This window comes from Giraffa tippelskirchi, chromosome 8 (genome assembly GCF_054371585.1).
Source record: "Giraffa tippelskirchi isolate mGirTip1 chromosome 8, T2T-mGirTip1v1.2.pri, whole genome shotgun sequence".
Classification (NCBI taxonomy): domain Eukaryota; kingdom Metazoa; phylum Chordata; class Mammalia; order Artiodactyla; family Giraffidae; genus Giraffa; species Giraffa tippelskirchi.
This window is the reverse complement of record NC_137282.1, coordinates 143504180-143520373: the sequence shown is the minus strand read 5'-3', so window position 1 is coordinate 143520373 and position 16194 is coordinate 143504180. Positions and strand designations below refer to the sequence as shown.

The following is a 16194-nucleotide window of genomic DNA, read 5'->3' as shown; positions in this document are numbered from 1 at the left end:
GGGGACCCGCCTGTGAGGAATGAGGTTGGCGCGGTGGCAGAAACACTTGGTACAATGCACACAATTGTGGGTCCTCTTGCCACCATGGATGAGCTGGTGCCAGGTCTTGGCCAAGGCGGAAACACTTGTCTGAAACTCACTGCTAGTCGGGCTGCTGGCCCCTGAGGATGCTCTGGTGTGCGAGCATGATGAGATGTGGCCAAAGCCACGGGTGCACTGGGGCAGGGCAGCTCAGCAGTGTGCGTGCACTGCTGGTGTCCCTTGTTCTTGGCAACTCTAGAGATTTGAGGCCAAAGCGCTCTGCAGACGGCACGCACCAGAAGGGAGGCTCCCCGTGGTGCCTGCAGCAGTGGCACATTGGATCTGAGCTCCAGCTCAGGCTCCAATTGAGCTGTGGACCCTGGAAAAGCTTCTCGCCCTGGGGGCTGCACTGCTGGCGGTTCCCTTTGGAGGGGTGGCTGACGCCCCTGCCCCTCTGTGGGCACTGGTAAGGCTTGCGTAGGTCTGGAGGAGAAAAGGGTCAGCAGGGAGAGTCAATGGCAGTGCAAAGGGTCAGTTCCTTGCCTTCTGAGGGGCACCAGTACAGAACCTTGTCAGAAGGCTCCTCGGAGACCTCATCCCCACTGGGCAGGGCTGGGGAAAGGAGTTCCTGCCTCACAGACCTCCTGGGCTGGGTAGGGATTTCATGATGTCGCCTGTAGGGGACAGCAGAAGCCAGGGTTCAAGATGGGTGGAAATGAAGCGCAGTGCAAATTGGCAGATTCATGCCTTAGTACTGAGGCTAATACTGACCCGTGGAGCAAATCACTCGGGATCTCTAAGCCTTCTTCCTCATCTGTAAAATGGGGGAAATAAGACATACTCAACAGGTCTGTATGATTATAAAGCTGTTTAATAAATATGTGCTGAACGGAGCACTTGGAAAGGGAGAGGGGAAGGTGTCCAGGGTTACTTCAGACTCCATGGTCTGGATTCTCGCAAGAAACTCAGACATTTCGAAAAGAAAGCAAATAAAAGGTTGTTTCTACTTGGTCTTAGTAGATTTAATTTCCTGATTCTACTTGCCTTATCATTATTTAGGGGTAGGGAGTTTAAGGTGGAGGGGAACTTTTAAAATATCTGAGTGAGGCAAACACTCAGCAAATACTCTCACCACCACCACCACCAAAAACAAAACTACAGACTTGTCAAAAACGATAATGGGAGGGCTCTAGAAACTGACCAAATGCATCTGTCAACTTAAAAAATATTCACAACCTAAAAGTTGAGCTTTGTTTTACTCGATGGGAATTTTTAGGACTTCAAGCCCAGGAGAGAGCATCTCAAATGACCCTGAGAGAACTGCTCTGAGGAGCTGATGGGAAGAAGCCGGGTTTTATAGAAGTCTTACAACGAAGAACAGATAGAAAATCAGATATCTCAAGTTAAGGAGTTCAGCACTTTTCTATGTGTGGGAGGACGCAAGAAAGAATCTGGGCTAACTGAAATCATTCCTTTCATATCCGTCTCAGCTATCTGGGACCAGCATCTTGTGTTTTTCACATCCTGAGCTCCCTTGGGCTCACTGTAGGGAGTGGCTGCAATCTGATGGCTATTAGATCTCAGATATTCTTCTCCTTCCTGAGTGCCTTTTGGCTCACAGTGGAGGTCTGGAATCGCTGACGACTGTGGACTGTGACATCACTGTTCACTAATATGGTGGGAAATATTCCATTTCTCACATCCAACAATTTGAGAAGTGTTTATTCAAGAATACTTTCCTAAACTTTAGTAAAACCCTTTTAGGCTGGAGTTTCTCCTTTCATCCATCCAAATGAGCAAAGCAAGGATTAAAATACAATGACATCTGGGTGTTAGGACTGTGAAGTACTGACAGATGAAACTCTTAAAGGACTCAGAGAGAGCTGTAAGTTGCATATAAACCTGGCAGATGAGAAGCCATATGGGTGGGGGGGGGGGGGAGGCCATGCAGAATGACCATTCCATGATGAGGAGGTCTACAAGGAAAACAGAGTCCAGACACCCTCACTCTTCCCAGAAGAAACTCACAGCCACCTCCTCAAATGTCAGCAACCCTGCAATAGCATGAGAGCCCAAGGATGAGATCCATAAGGGCTGAAGGACATTCAAATATAAAGAGGAAGCAGGATTCAAAGACACAAAGAGGAGGATGGCATAAGAAGCAGATACAGGCAGAGTGACCTGAACCAATGGGACCAAATGAACTAGGTGGCCAGCACTGCTTAATAAACATAACTCCAGCATCAAGGAGTCAATAGGGCATCTGAGCAGAAAAATGGGCTTATCTGGTCTAATCCCATCATTTGGAAGATGAGAAAACAAAGGCATAGAGAGACTTAAATGTGTCCATGGTCACAAAGCTACCTAGTGCAGAACCAGAATCCTAGGTCTCCTTTGGCCCAAGTTCTCTGGCCATTGTGATCTTGCCTCTACATACATGCTGAATGAACAAATGAATGAATCCCACCTGGTTTCATTGTAAGACAAGTCAGAGCTTTGAGTTCAGAGAAAATTGAAACAGTCAGGTTTGTGAGATGGAGTAAAAGGAAAGAGATGGCTGAGTACTAGCCCAAAGAGCAAAAAGGAAAAGGAACACAGAGTAGCCACAAAGGTAGGAAAGAGGAAGAGGCAGAAGAAAAGACAAGGGGGAAGTCAAGAGGCCACATTCTCCCCTGAACCCCAGTTGCAAAGTGCACGGATGTCACAGTTAGTCTGTGGAGGATGCAGAGAGAGGAAAGTTAAGCTGGGGAGGCCATTTGAGATCCCATTCTTGAGGGTATCACCCCCCACTCCATTCTGCCTCCCTGAACCTGACACCTAGGAGCTATCACCCCTATTCACATCCTGCCCTTGCCCGCAACAACCCCGGGCCTCCTCTTCACCTCCCACTGCCCTTTCCCTCAGGCTTCCTCTTCCCTGCCTCTCTCCCCTGACTTTCCCTCCCTTAATTTCCCCATCCCCAGAGGACCCACCGTCTAAACTGCGCCCCGCCCTAGGCTTCCGCTCCGAAAGTGGCCTCCTCCCCTCACTCTGCAGAACGAGGTGGGAGGTGACTGAGATGGGAAAAGGAGGGGTGCAGGCAGGGTGACCCGCTGGTGGAGAAAGAGAAGGACCACCGCAAAAGCCCAGAGGAAAACTCACTAGCTCACAGAGAAATTGATGTCTCGGCTCCCTGGGGCAGCCTCTTTTAGGAGCTACGGAGCAGCGCGCTCACCCATGGATCTCACCTCCCCAGCCTGCACTCCGGGATCCCCCTGCTTCACCTCCTCCCCAGGCTCTCTGGTATTCACAGATCAGGGTCCCAGAGAGGGACTGGAGAGCCTGGCAGGAGAGGATCTCCCTTGGGGGCCAGGGAAGCGATGTAGGAAGCAGGAGTGGGTGAGGAATAGAGACAAAGGCTTCAGCTCAGTCCAGAAAACACGAGTGGGTGCTCACTCTGTTCGCTGGCAGCCTCTGTCTCTCTAGGGTATGTGCTCTCACTGTCAGGGTCAACTAGGGAAGAGGAGAGGAAAGTGGGAGAAACTCAGGTGCCACAGGGCTGAGAAACAGGAGCGCTGGGTCCTCCAGAGATGTTGGACCAGGGATTGAACCCAAGTCCCCTGAACTGGCAGGCAGATTCTTAACCACTGGACCACCGGGGAAGCCCTATAATGAAATGAAATGCAGAAGGTAAAAAAAGGTTTTTTGTTTTTGCAAATTCTGAAGGCTGTGGCAAGTGGGAAGAGGCTTGAAAAGGCTTCCTGGAGGAGGTGATGCTTGTTTTGAAGCTGGAAGGTTGGGGAAGAATGAGGTCGGTGCAAGGGGACAAGGAGGGCATTCCTTCAAGCGAAGATACAGAGGTGGGGATGCACAGAGAGTCACCCAACCCCACCAGTGCAGCAAGTTTATGTGAGAAAAAGCAGAACACATCCTGGGCTTGGAAACTTGAGGCTGGATTCTTAGAAGCCTTGAATGCCAGACCTCAGACTACTGGCTCTGTCTTGGGAGAGGGGCACTGGAGAAAGTCACATACTTCTCTAAACTTCCGACACTCTTATTGAGGCAGGAATCATTTAAGTTAAATTCAAGATGAATACAAGGACTCTGAAAGATCCTGAGAGACATGGAAAGAAGATCAAAGGGGCCATGGTGAAGGTTTCTGTCTTCAAGTGTCTTCACTAGGCCCCCAAAAGAGGCAGCTTACAGAATGGGAGGAAATATTTGTAAACCATATTATCTGATAAGGGGTTAATATTCAAAACAAAAACATATACAACTCACTAGCAAAATAAATTCAATTAAATAATTGTCAAAGGACTTGAATAGATATTTATCGGGAAAAAATTATCTGATTAAAAAATGGACAAAGGATCTGAGTAGATGTTTTTTCCAAAGACATAAAAAGGGCTACCAGGAACATGAAAAGGTGCTTGACGTCACTAGTCATCAGGGAAATGCAACTCAGAACCACAATGAGAGGGGACTGGACTTCCCTGGTGGTCCAGTGGTTAAGAATCTGCCTTTCAATGTAGGAAACACGGGTTCAATCCCTGGTCTGGGAACTAAGATCCCACGTGCCTCGGAGAAACTAAGCTCGAGTGCCACAAATAGAGAACCAGCACACCACAACTAAGACCCATCACAGACCAGCCCCCCAAAAAAGCACAATGAGATATCACCTCCTTACACTTATTACAACAGCTATCATCAAAAAGACAAGAGAGATAACAAGTGTCAGTGAGGATGTGGGGAAGAGAACCCTGGTGTGCTGTTGGTGGGGATGTAAAGTGGTACATACATATGTGTGTGTCTCAAAGGAAAGCAAAGTGGGTGAGGTGGGAAATGACAGCAATGAGGAGTGTTGGGGATAAAGCTGATGAAGTGAGAGCCAAAGCTGTGTTCAAAACTGAGGATGACCTCATCCAATCTACAACATCTCCCACAGGTCAGGGTTGCTACCTACGTTTCACAGATGCTGACACCAAGAATCACTGAGGTCAAACAGCTGGCTGAATGTCACCCAGCAGAGGATGAAATCCTAAACCAGTTAAAAATTAAGAGTAGCAACAATGTGAGAAGGAATTGTGCTGCCTCTGGCTTCCACACGCTGCCAGGGACACTCTACCCAAAAGGACCATTCCCTCTAGTATTTTCCCTTGCCTACCCTGGGAGAGCTCTCTCTCCGGACACCTCCATACGAAGGACTAATTATGGGAAAGGGTCATAGAGTCCCCGGAGCTCCACCCTCTCTAAATAACAGGAATCAGTTAATTCCCTGGCTCCTTCTTCATTCTCTACAACTGCTCTGCCCTTAAGAATCAGGAAGGACATTTTTTTTCCATTTTTTAAAAACATTTTTATGCTTTTTGTTTGTTTGTTTTAAATACATAAAGAATCAAATCTAATAAAATGAGATATGGATTTTTTCTATTTTTTAAAAAACATTTTTATGCTTCTTTTTTTTGTTTTGAACACATAAGAATCAAATCTAATAAAATGAGATGTGGGCTTTTTTTCACTTTTTAAAAAACATTTTTAAGGAAAGACATCTTTGCTGCCACCACCCACTAATACTGATTTGCCATCACCACAAGGGTCAGGTCCTTGCCTTGTCTGAACTTCATCACAGGGTTCTCCGGGAACCTGCATCACTACCTCTACCTGGATCTCAGTGTATCCCAGGACTTAGGGGGCTTCTTGCCCCAGGACATTCTATTCATTCCTCTGCTGACCAGCAAGAAGCACCCACCCTAAGTCTTCTTCCTAAGGTAACTGCTCTGATCTCAGGCACCCATTCCAGAAATCAACAGTCATGTGACTTGGCCTTTCTTTCATCCCTCCCCCAGCCACTTCAAACCCAGAAAATCCAGAGCAGGAGCAAGAGACCAGCCTCTCATCTGTTAGCTGAAGGCCCAAACATCAGTGCCAAAGAATAAGACATGAAGGTAGGCTTATTACCGCATGCCACTTTTTAAAAATGGTCTTATGGATGAGGGGTGCATTCTAGAACACCAAATGATGTGTGAAGACACGTTAGAATTTTTTTTTTTAATTAGTTTATTTTCTATTTTTTAACTTTACAATATTGTATTTGTTTTGCCATACATTGACATGAATCCACCATGGGCATACATGTGTTCCCCTTCCAGAATCCCCCTCCCACCTCCCTCCCCATCCCATCCCTCCGGGTCATCCCGGTGCACCAGCCCCGAGCACCCTGTATCATGCATTGAACCTGGACTGGCGACTCGTTTCACATATGATAATTTACATGCTTCCATGCCATTCTCCCATATCATCCCGCCCTTGCCCTCTCCCATAGAGTCCATAATACTATTCTATTTATCTGTGTCTCTTTTGATGTTTTTTATGACATATTTGTGTTCTGGATGCTTGAGGAGGATAGGGTGTTTGTGTGTGTGTACAAACATGTTTGAGCTACGTGTTTGGGAATTTGTGTGTACCTGCAGTAAAGATGTCTGTGCAATTTTACCACTGTGTGCCTGTTTTCAGAGTTTGGTGGGTTTGCATGTTGTGTGTCTATGTAGCCACAGAATTAGAAAATTTGACTTTTTATAACTCAACATCCCTAACGCCATTGAACCATAAGCCTGAATGTCAGCTTTCATACTTTTTTCATCTCTGATATGACTATAATATTATCCAGAAATAAAGGTCTATCTTTGTATGGAATTTTATCCATCACAGTCTTTAGCATATTAGAGCTTGGTTCATTTAAAAAAGCAAGGTTCCCCAAATTAATCAGATTTGGGTTGAAATCCTGAGAGGCATTTACAAACTATGTAACTTTGAGCAAGTTATTTAACTTCAATTGCCCTCCTCTCTTATTGTATAAAATAAGGATATTATCTAATTTTTCACATAAGGTCAGAGTGAAAAGGGATATAAATTCACACACCAGTTTTGTCCTTACCTAGTGTAGGAACCCTTTAAAAGCCTGTTTCCTGATATGAAATAGGGTTTAAGAGTTAACATTTATTCACCATCTACTACATTGTCAGAAACTGATCTAAGAGCTTTACATGTTTGACCTACTTAACCAATTCTACTTTCATGTGAGGAAACTGAGGCACAGAGAGGTTAAACACCATTGGCCAAGGTTGCTCAGGTAAGAAATGAGAGAAGCAAGAATGAAACAGGAGCAGTCTGACTCCCAAATCCTTGTGTGTGTGTGGGTTTTTTTAATTTTATTTATTTATTTATTTATTTATCAATATTTGGCTGTGCCAGGTCTTAGTTGCAGCATAAAGTATCTTCATTGTGGCTTGCAGGACTCTTTAGTTGTGTCATATGAACCGTTAGTTGTGGCATGTGGGATCCGGTTCCCTGACAAGGGACTGAACAAAGGGTCTTTGCATTGGGAGTGCCGAGTCTTAGCCCCTGGACCACCAGAAAAATCCCCCAAACCCTTATTGTTAATCAAAACATTAATACTTATTCTGCTTAATGAAGACAAATGAGAGAACCATACAAATACAATGTTGTGTTAGGGGGAAGAAGGTTCTTTTCTGAACAATAAAAAAATACAGGATTATAATTTAAGAACAGTGAATACGATTTTTTAAATAAGTTATCCTTATAATGATACCTGTCAGGGACCATGCAGTAGGAAGATTTCTATGTGACTTTTATCCATCACATCAACCATGATGGTTTCTGTACTGTTAGAAATTTGATTTGGCGTTACCTCAAGGGTTAAGACTTTTGCATCCACTTTTACTTTGCTTGAAAAATAGTTGTTAAAGTGAAAAAAAATATTTATTAAAATGAGAGCCAGGAAGGTAGTACAGGAATCTCAGAGGTCATTTAGTTCATACTCAATGGTTCACACATGAAAAAAATTGAGGTGGGAGGAAATGAAGTGACATCCTCATATCAAATCATTAGCCAAAGGGAGTTCTACTCAGTGAAACCCGGGTCTCCTGACCAGTGATCTTTCCTACCCATATGACTCTGGATTTAAAGGCTGGTACATACGTGTCCATCTGTGTTGTTCATGCTCATCACAGTAGCTGGTGAGCAGGAGTGGCATGGACATTGGACACAGCCTAGAAGAGAGATTCACCACAAATTAAAACTTCTCCTCCTTCTAGCAGGAAAGCCACTGATAAAATACTGATTTTGGAAATCAAACAGTCCTGAGTACAAGTTCACAGGGCCACTCACTTATCTATGACCTTGGGATGCTTTACCTTACTGAGCCCAAATCTGTTCATCTCTAGGAGGGAGATTCTATTTCCTCATAGAATTTTCTGGCAAATATATAACTAGAGTATACTAATATATGGCTGCCTTCCTAAACTAAGGGTTCAGATCTGTAAATGAGCTCCAGTGGACACCTAAGCATGTGTGTGCTGCCATCTGTTCCCCCTCCCCACTCCCATGGTCCGGGTTTTCCTTTGCTTGTAAGGGACACATCGCCCTGTGTGTGTCGTCCTTCCAAACCTGCGAGTTTCCCTCTTTAGGGCAACCACAGCACAGAGGAGCGCTTCCTCCTGCTGGGCTTCTCCGACTGGCCCTCCCTGCAGCCTGTCCTCTTCGTCCTCGTCCTCCTCTGCTACGTCCTGACTCTGATGGGCAACTCGGCGCTGGTGCTGCTGGCTGTGCGCGAGCCACGACTACACACGCCCATGTACTACTTCCTCTGCCACCTGGCCCTGGTGGATACGGGCTTCACCACGAGCGTGGTGCCACCCCTGCTGGCCAACCTGCGCGGCCGGGCGCTGAGGCTGGAGCGCGGCGGCTGCCTGGCGCAGCTGTGCGCATCGCTGGCGCTGGGCTCGGCCGAGTGCGTCCTCCTGGCGGTGATGGCTCTGGACCGCGCAGCCGCCGTGTGTCGTCCGCTGCGCTACGCCGGCCTCGCCTCCCCGCGCCTCTGCCACGCGCTGGCCGGCGCCGCCTGGCTCGGTGGCCTCACCAACTCTGCCGCGCAAACCGCGCTCCTGGCCGCTCGGCCGCTGTGCGCGCCCCGTCGGGTGGACCACTTCATCTGCGAGCTGCCCGCGCTTCTCCAGCTGGCCTGCGACGGCGGCGGCCAAGATTCCACCGAGCGCCAGATGTTTGCTGCCCGCGTGTTCATCCTGCTGGTGCCGTCAGCCGTCATCCTGGCCTCTTATGGCTGCGTGGCCCGCGCCGTATGGGGCATGAGGACCAGAGGGAGCCACAGGAAAGCGGTGGGCACCTGTGGGTCTCACCTGGCAACCATCTGCCTGTTCTATGGCTCAGCCATCTACACCTACCTGCAACCCACGCACAACTACAACAAACGGCGGGGCAAGTTCATTTCTCTTTTCTACACTGTAGTCACACCCGCCCTCAACCCACTCATCTACACACTCAGGAATAAGGAAGTGAAGGGGGCAGCGAGGAGGCTCCTGGGTGGTGTGGGGAGAGGGCAAGATGCACAGTGAGTCAGTCGGGGAAGGAGGGGAGTGTTACCCCAGGGCCCAAGGATGGGAATGTCCAGTCTGTTCATTTCTCTACAGGAATCCATAAGATTTGTCCTTAAGAAGCCCATGATTAATGGGGAGGTCCCTTCCTCCCATCAGGAAAGGTTCCTGTGCTGTAGGGAAGACTCCCCGTGTCCTTTAACTGTGCAGGTTTAGTGAGGGGAAAATGGCCCTTGGGCTTTCTCCTAAGCTGATGTACGTAAGAAAGTGAGATTTTGGGAGGACCTTTCCCATCTTCAGGGATACCATATCCCCCAGTGAACAGTCCGTATGCTGGTAAGAGATGTATGAAGATCCCAGTCTAGTGGAAGAGGCCATGGAAGACCCTATGGTGGCTGTCATCAGACATATCCCTAAGTGACAATAACATCATAGAGTCAGCCCTGCGGGAGATTCCATCCAAAAAAAGAAGACATGGTCTCTCATTGCAGGGAATCAGTGCAAACAAATGCCCTCCTACCCAGTTAAACAGTGCCCACCCCAGAGAACTTGACCCATAATTATAGTGAGCAACACCTGTAAGTGCGGTTGTGCTGAGTGGGGTTAAGTTCAGAAAGTCTTCTGCAGGAAGTGGTTCTTGAGACAGTTACAAAGAAGAGAAGAGACGAGTGGGGAAGAGGGTAGACGTGTTTCAGGCTGCAAGAAAAACATACAGGTGATTGGGAAGGAGACCCAAGGTGGTGAGACAGAGGAGTAAAGGAAGGGAGAGAGATGGAGGAAACAGAGAGGGGAACACCCCACTAGCCAGACTGTGGGCAGTGCTGGGGTCAACACAGGAACCAATCCTCAGCCCCCATCCAACCCAGAGAAGACCTGCTAGAGCCTAAGGCAGTCAGGACAGAGACTGCTCCACAATCACTCAATCTTCTAAAAATCTGTTCCCACCTAAAATACATCTACTCCCAAGAAGCCCCCACTAGAGGCATAAAACCTCTAGATCCCCAACGTGAATATCTTGCCATGACCACCATCATCCCCAGAAATAAGAATGGTTTAATAAGAGTGTGGCAAGAATCCCTTAGAAGAAATGGAGTAGCCATCATGGTCAACAAAAGAGTCCGAAAGGCAGTACTTGGATGCAATCTCAAAAACGATAGAATGATAGTCGGACACAACTGAGCGACTGAACTGAACTGAACTGAAAAGAGTGTGAGAAATAGAGAGTAAAAGGGGCATGGTGTGAAGTTTCACTTCATAACAAATAGCTTTAAATAAGGCGAGGGGAAGTAGTTTGATTGAATTTCTAAATTATTTATTAATAAGATTGGAATCATCACAGTAAATAATTCACTTCATAATAAAGCATTTCACCATTCTCTGTAAGCAGAAAGTAAGTGTAGCTCAACAATTTTTGAGTAATATGACAGAAGAAGCACTGCGCTAAACATAGATGCAAACACAGTAATTAGAAGAACATGGATCACAACGTAAAATGTATTCTTGTTGATTGGGAAAGGAAATAGGAATTTTTCTATGAGTCAGACAGACCCAAGACAGGATGCAAGCTGGCTTTGAATGTTATCTCTAATCGGTGTTCAAATTCCAATATATTCTAACATATCAACATATAATGTATTATATGCAATTTTGCAATTATTCAATCATTTGAAAATGAAAGAATCAATGAATTAGAAATGTTCTACAACCTTCTTCACCAGCACAACCTAAATCTTCTCTTTCTATTTATCTTTCACATTAATTTTGGGAGATTTTCAGAGGGTGTGGTTAGTGAGTAAGAAGTAAAAGGAAATGAGCTCTTTCGTTTCTGCTATCACTCCATCTGCAGGATGGTCACCCACCAATGCAGGGGTATGTCATGAAGAGTAAATGGCCCTTGTTGATGCCATAATCTCCCATGATCTTCCCATCTTCCAGTTTCTTTCCATTGCAGTTCACAATCTGCATCTTAGGGGGTATAGTGGTCTTCATCTCGATCATCTCCTTCACCTGGGTCACTGAGCTGGACCTTCGCACCTGGAGCTCGTGCCTCTGCCCCTCATCACCAGGCTCCACCAAAACCAAGGGCAGCTCCTCATCACTGTCTTTCACCACCTTCAGGGTGAGGTGGATGGTCGTTTCCTTGTCGATGCCATACGATGACAGAGTTCTCTGTGGCTTTAGGGTCTTTGAGCCCAGCTGGAGGACCTGTTTCTGTACAGGAACCATGGTCTTAGCACGGACATGTTCCTTGATCTTATTCACTCTGTCTCCCGGATGGGCAGTGAAGGTCATTGTTCTCCATTGCTCAGAATGGACAGTCACCTGGACAAAAGTAGGCAAGAGACAGTTGCCTAGAATGACTGCCCTCTTCCATACCCTTTGTGCCCCCTCCTCCATTGCTTCCACCCCTCTCTGCCTATATGGTCCTCCAGATCCTTTACAACAAGCTGTGCCCTTCCCTTGTTTGAAACTTGTCTTTGAAATTTCCAGGTCGTAATAATGCAAGAAAACCAGTCTTATCCCTTTGTCCTCTTATCCATTGCAAAATGTTATTGATAATTTCCTATCTTATTTACCTGTCTCCTCTCCAGATAATTGTTGTCAAATGTCAAAAACTAAATACAACTAGAAAGCATCCAAAGATGTACACCAGATTTGAAAAACAGCTCTCAAACAGAATTCCCAATTGACTGCCTAATGGAATACTCACATGGCTGTCCTCCATGACTATGACTTCTTTAGAAGGAAATTCTGTCTACAACACATCTTTTCTGTACTGTTAGTTTCTTTCTTAATGCTTTAAATAATAACTCACACATTGTAATGAAGCTGTGTTCAATGTCACCTATTCATCTGTTTCCTATGTTCTTATATCCACCTGTTGTAGAATATGACCCCTCCTTTAATTGGACCAGGGTCTTGCTCACAGAAAGTAGGGACTACATCTGAGTCTTATTTCAATAACATGAACACAGAGAATCTCACTCCTGTGCTATCACCTGAAAGTCTTGGGGGACCTGTTTCAGGCTTCATTCAAAATATCTTCCCAAACTAGATGCCACAGACATTTCTTCACTGAACTCTCACGCTTCTATGCTAAGCATTAGCCTCATTCCAAGTTCTTTTTGTAGAGCATATAGTCTTACACAGGCATTAACAACTTAGAATAAATGAATTCTGTAGACCTCTCTTTTGGGAAAAGAAGAAAGCTTAAGTTTAAGAGCCCTGGAGGCCTAAACAGGCTAAGAGAGAAAAGGATCAAGAAAATATTTCCATAGTTTCAAGTCTTGCCAGCCCTGCTGAGCACAAAGCCCACTCCCACTTCCTACCATGTACACCTAAGTGTGACCAGTGCAAGGTCTCAATGCAAGAGAACTCAGGAGCCAAGCGACCTGGTTCTCTTCATGGAAACTTCTCTCACATTCAGTAACAGTGCCCATCTCCTCCCCTTCCAGATGCCTTTCCAGCAACCACCCCCTTCACCTCCCAGCACTGTCCCTCATCCATTCCCAATTCTTTCCCATATCTCAGAGATCCTCTCCCTTTCCCCACCCTCAGTATCAAATCAACTCACATCAACGACAGTGGCCATGTCTGCAATCAGAGGAGCAGAATCACGACTGCAATCAGAGGAGCAGAATCACGAGACAGAGCAAAGGCCAGGGCCTCCAGTTTATATAAGCCGCGAAACTGGAAATCCCCTGCCTGGGGTGCTGTGGTTTTCAAGTTTTTCTCTACCGTTTGTAGTCAGACCTCCTCAAGTTACTTTCAATTTTGCTACTGGGGAGTCAGTTAACAAAAATACCTTATGATTAGGCACTTGGCCCCACAGTCAACCCATTTGTCCTGTCTGTTCCAAACATGGGATGGTCTTTCTCTGTTGAGAATTCTCCCCTGATAAACAACTCACCACTCCCAATCCTGACTTGTGACTTCCTAGCCTGCAGCTCTGATGCTCACTAGCTTGAAGACCTTTAACACTTGTGGTCCTCCCCTTAGCTTTTAAGATCCCCCCACTACCCCGCCATTAGTCAGAGAACTTCCTGAGAACAGAGGTGCCCGGGAGAGGACAGTGAGAGTTGCCATGTGTGATGTGACCAGGAGCAGCCTGTTAAAACCCTAGCCTAGCAGAATGTGAGAAGCTGACCTGGAGAAAACACATAAATAACCCTGGATTGAGAAGAGCCATGAGTTCCAGTCCCAGGGCTGACACTCAATTAACCTGGGTAAGTCTGTTCACCTCCCTGGATGTTGGCTTTCTGGTCTATAAAATGATGTGATTGGAGAGAATTCCTAAGTGTCTTCCAGACTCAGAAAATTTTGTTTATAAATGTCCTTTACAAAGAACTTTAGATTCCTGGGCCTTGAGTTTTCTAACATTCTTCTCATGCTGTCTGAGAACCTGGAAACCAAATCCACTACTTGAGAACAATCTGAAGCCAACAATCAAACACTGACTCCCACCTTCCACATGCAAAACAATCACATATCCTTGTCGCACCACAGTGCCTCTATTTCCTCACCTTTACCCCTGGACCCTCACTAGTGTGACCTCAGAAATGCCTAAAGAGCTGTTTATCCAGATTTGGATCTTCAGATTTGGATTGGAGAGAAAAAGAGGGGACTTTCCTGGTGGTCCAGTGACTAGGACTCCAAGCTCCCAATCCAGGGGACCCAGGTTCAACCTGATCACGGAAATGTATCCCACATGCCTCCACTAAGGATTCCTATGCCATCCCGCCTGCTGCAGCTATGACCTGACACAGCCAAGTAAATGAATAATTTTTTTTTAAAAAAAGAGAGAGAGTACATAAACTGTGTGTGCTCAGAGGATTTTCTTGATCACTCTGATCTCCTAACATTTCAAGTTAATCCCCGCTCTCTCTGAAAGTCTCAGGACATCTCCATAAAACCCATTTTTTTAAATAAAACATGTATTTAAAGTGCTCCAAATATTTCAGAGTAAAAAGTCTGTAAAAAAGCCAAGTTAATTTCTTTACTGTGTTTTCAATGGAAATTTACTGTCCCTTCATTCACTGATAAATTTCACATGATCCCATTTTATTTCAGCACTTTCCAGCCTAGAGAACTTGGCTTTGCAGAAGTGTCTACACAAGTAATGGGACCCAGGAACTCATTCCAATATTTCAACAAGCTTAACATAAATTATGTTCTTTTAACTGAAGCTCTTAATAAATAGTTAATAAAGTTGGTAAAACTAATTATTATTTAAATATACTTTGTGGGGTAGACAAACTTTTTTATAAACAGAATGAATATGAAGGGGGAAGAATGCAACCTGATGGGATAGACTGAAAACCCTGACCTGCTCTTCTCCCTTCAGATATTTCTGCAGGTTCCAAGAGTCTCTCTGTTTAGAAAACATGATTGCGACCTCTGGCTACCCCACAGTAGAAAAGGGCGCCCCTGCACGCACTGTCCAATAAGATTTGGGAACTCTGAAACGTCATCAGTGGCCAGGCAAAAACCGTCAGATCAGGTTGAGAGTGACAGAAAAAGTGAAACTCCTCTAGCAGGACAAGGATGGGTGTTGGGTCTGAAGAGAGAAATAAAAAGTTGTACAAAGCAGACTTGAGGAAACAGCTTTCAGTTTTCACATTTTCTTTGCACTCCTCAATTTCTTAGGTCTCCACATCATTATTGGAAAGAGAAGAGGGAGAATAGATGGTTAAACCTGCTTTAAATTAAATCACTCTTTTTTCATACCTTTTCTGCTTTGCCTTTCTGGCCTGGGAATGTAAATATTGGCACCTATACCACCTTGGTGCCAATGTTTACATTCTCAGGGGGAGGAGGATCCCAGGAATATTTCCCAAGGGTGATATTTGTCTGCTGATACCCTTCACATCTGTATCCACAGCCCCACCCTGAGCTTCAGATCTGTAGGTCTAGCCACTTCTTTCCATGCACTGGGGTCCTGAATTCCCTGTGTATTTTTGAACATGCCAGGCTCTCCGCCACCAGATCATTGAACATGGCTTTCCCTTTAACTCTACCCCCAACACTGTGGATTTATAAGAATATACAACAGAAGCAGCATCTCCTCCAGGAAGACCTCCCTGACTCTCTTCCATCCTATGCTGGGTTACATGCCCATTTTCTGTCCTTCTATACTCCTTCAGCAAACTTCCCAGAGCATGTTTCTCTAGAAATAATGTCATTGGCATACTTGTCCTTCACCCTCAGTAAACAGTGAGAATCTTGAGGGTCATGGCTAAGTCTTAACTTGTATCTTCAACACTTCCCAGGCTGTCTGACATTCCATTCTTACTAAATATTTACCAAATGTATGAGTAAATCAATAAATGAATGAATAAGTAAGTGAATAATAATAGGAAAATAACACTTAGTACCAATTATATTACAGGAACTGCACAAGGTTTTGTTAAATGGTACCTCATTAAGTAATTTAGGATTCTGACAGGTAAGTATTAGTACCCTTATGGATAAACAGGATGCCACCTTACCCACAGTCATATTAGTGGTAGCTCGTAAGCAAGGGTTCCACAGGCTTCCCGAGTGGCTCAGCGGTAAAGAATTCACCTGTCAGTGCAGGAGAAACGGGTTCGATCCATGGATCCACAAGATCCCCTGGAGAAGGGAATGGCAACCCACTCCAGTACTCTTGCCTGGGAAATACCATGGACGGAGGAGCCTGGCGGGCTACAGTGCATGGGGTCGCAAAAAGTCGGACACAATTGAGAGACTAAACAACAACAAGTAAGGGTTCAAATGCAAACCTCTCTTTCTACAGTCCTCATCT

The 16194-nt window shown here is 45.6% G+C and overlaps 4 protein-coding genes across 8 annotated transcripts in view; 3 read left to right on the top strand and 1 right to left on the bottom strand.

Moving 5' to 3' along the window:
• The window catches only part of OR2I1 (olfactory receptor family 2 subfamily I member 1), a 30495-nt gene extending 19709 nt beyond the window's left edge, over nt 1-10786 (top strand). For all 3 annotated transcript variants that reach the window (XM_081523085.1, XM_081523086.1, XM_081523084.1), the window contains 2 exons: nt 5847-5945; nt 8487-10786. In XM_081523085.1, the coding sequence (XP_081379211.1) occupies nt 5940-5945; nt 8487-9431 (951 nt within the window). In that variant the 5' untranslated portion in view covers nt 5847-5939 and the 3' untranslated portion in view covers nt 9432-10786. The remainder of the gene's footprint in view (nt 1-5846; nt 5946-8486) is intronic.
• LOC145518485 (ubiquitin D-like) overlaps nt 1-16194 on the top strand; it is a 62722-nt gene that overhangs the window by 19709 nt on the left and 26819 nt on the right. For all 3 annotated transcript variants that reach the window (XM_081523133.1, XM_081523132.1, XM_081523131.1), the window contains one exon: nt 5847-5945. In XM_081523133.1, the coding sequence (XP_081379259.1) occupies nt 5940-5945 (6 nt within the window). In that variant the 5' untranslated portion in view covers nt 5847-5939. The remainder of the gene's footprint in view (nt 1-5846; nt 5946-16194) is intronic.
• Nucleotides 1-16194, top strand: part of LOC145518457 (olfactory receptor 2H2-like) — a 49498-nt gene that overhangs the window by 19709 nt on the left and 13595 nt on the right. The window contains exon 3 of the mRNA XM_081523082.1: nt 5847-5945. The gene's annotated coding sequence lies outside the window, so the exon portion shown is untranslated. The remainder of the gene's footprint in view (nt 1-5846; nt 5946-16194) is intronic.
• LOC145518486 (ubiquitin D-like) lies at nt 10701-13059 on the bottom strand. Its single transcript, XM_081523140.1, has 2 exons — nt 12985-13059; nt 10701-11732 (listed from the first exon to the last, which is right to left on the bottom strand). Exons 1-2 carry the CDS (start codon nt 13000-13002, stop codon nt 11262-11264), a joined length of 489 nt encoding a protein of 162 aa, XP_081379266.1. The 5' UTR covers nt 13003-13059; the 3' UTR covers nt 10701-11261.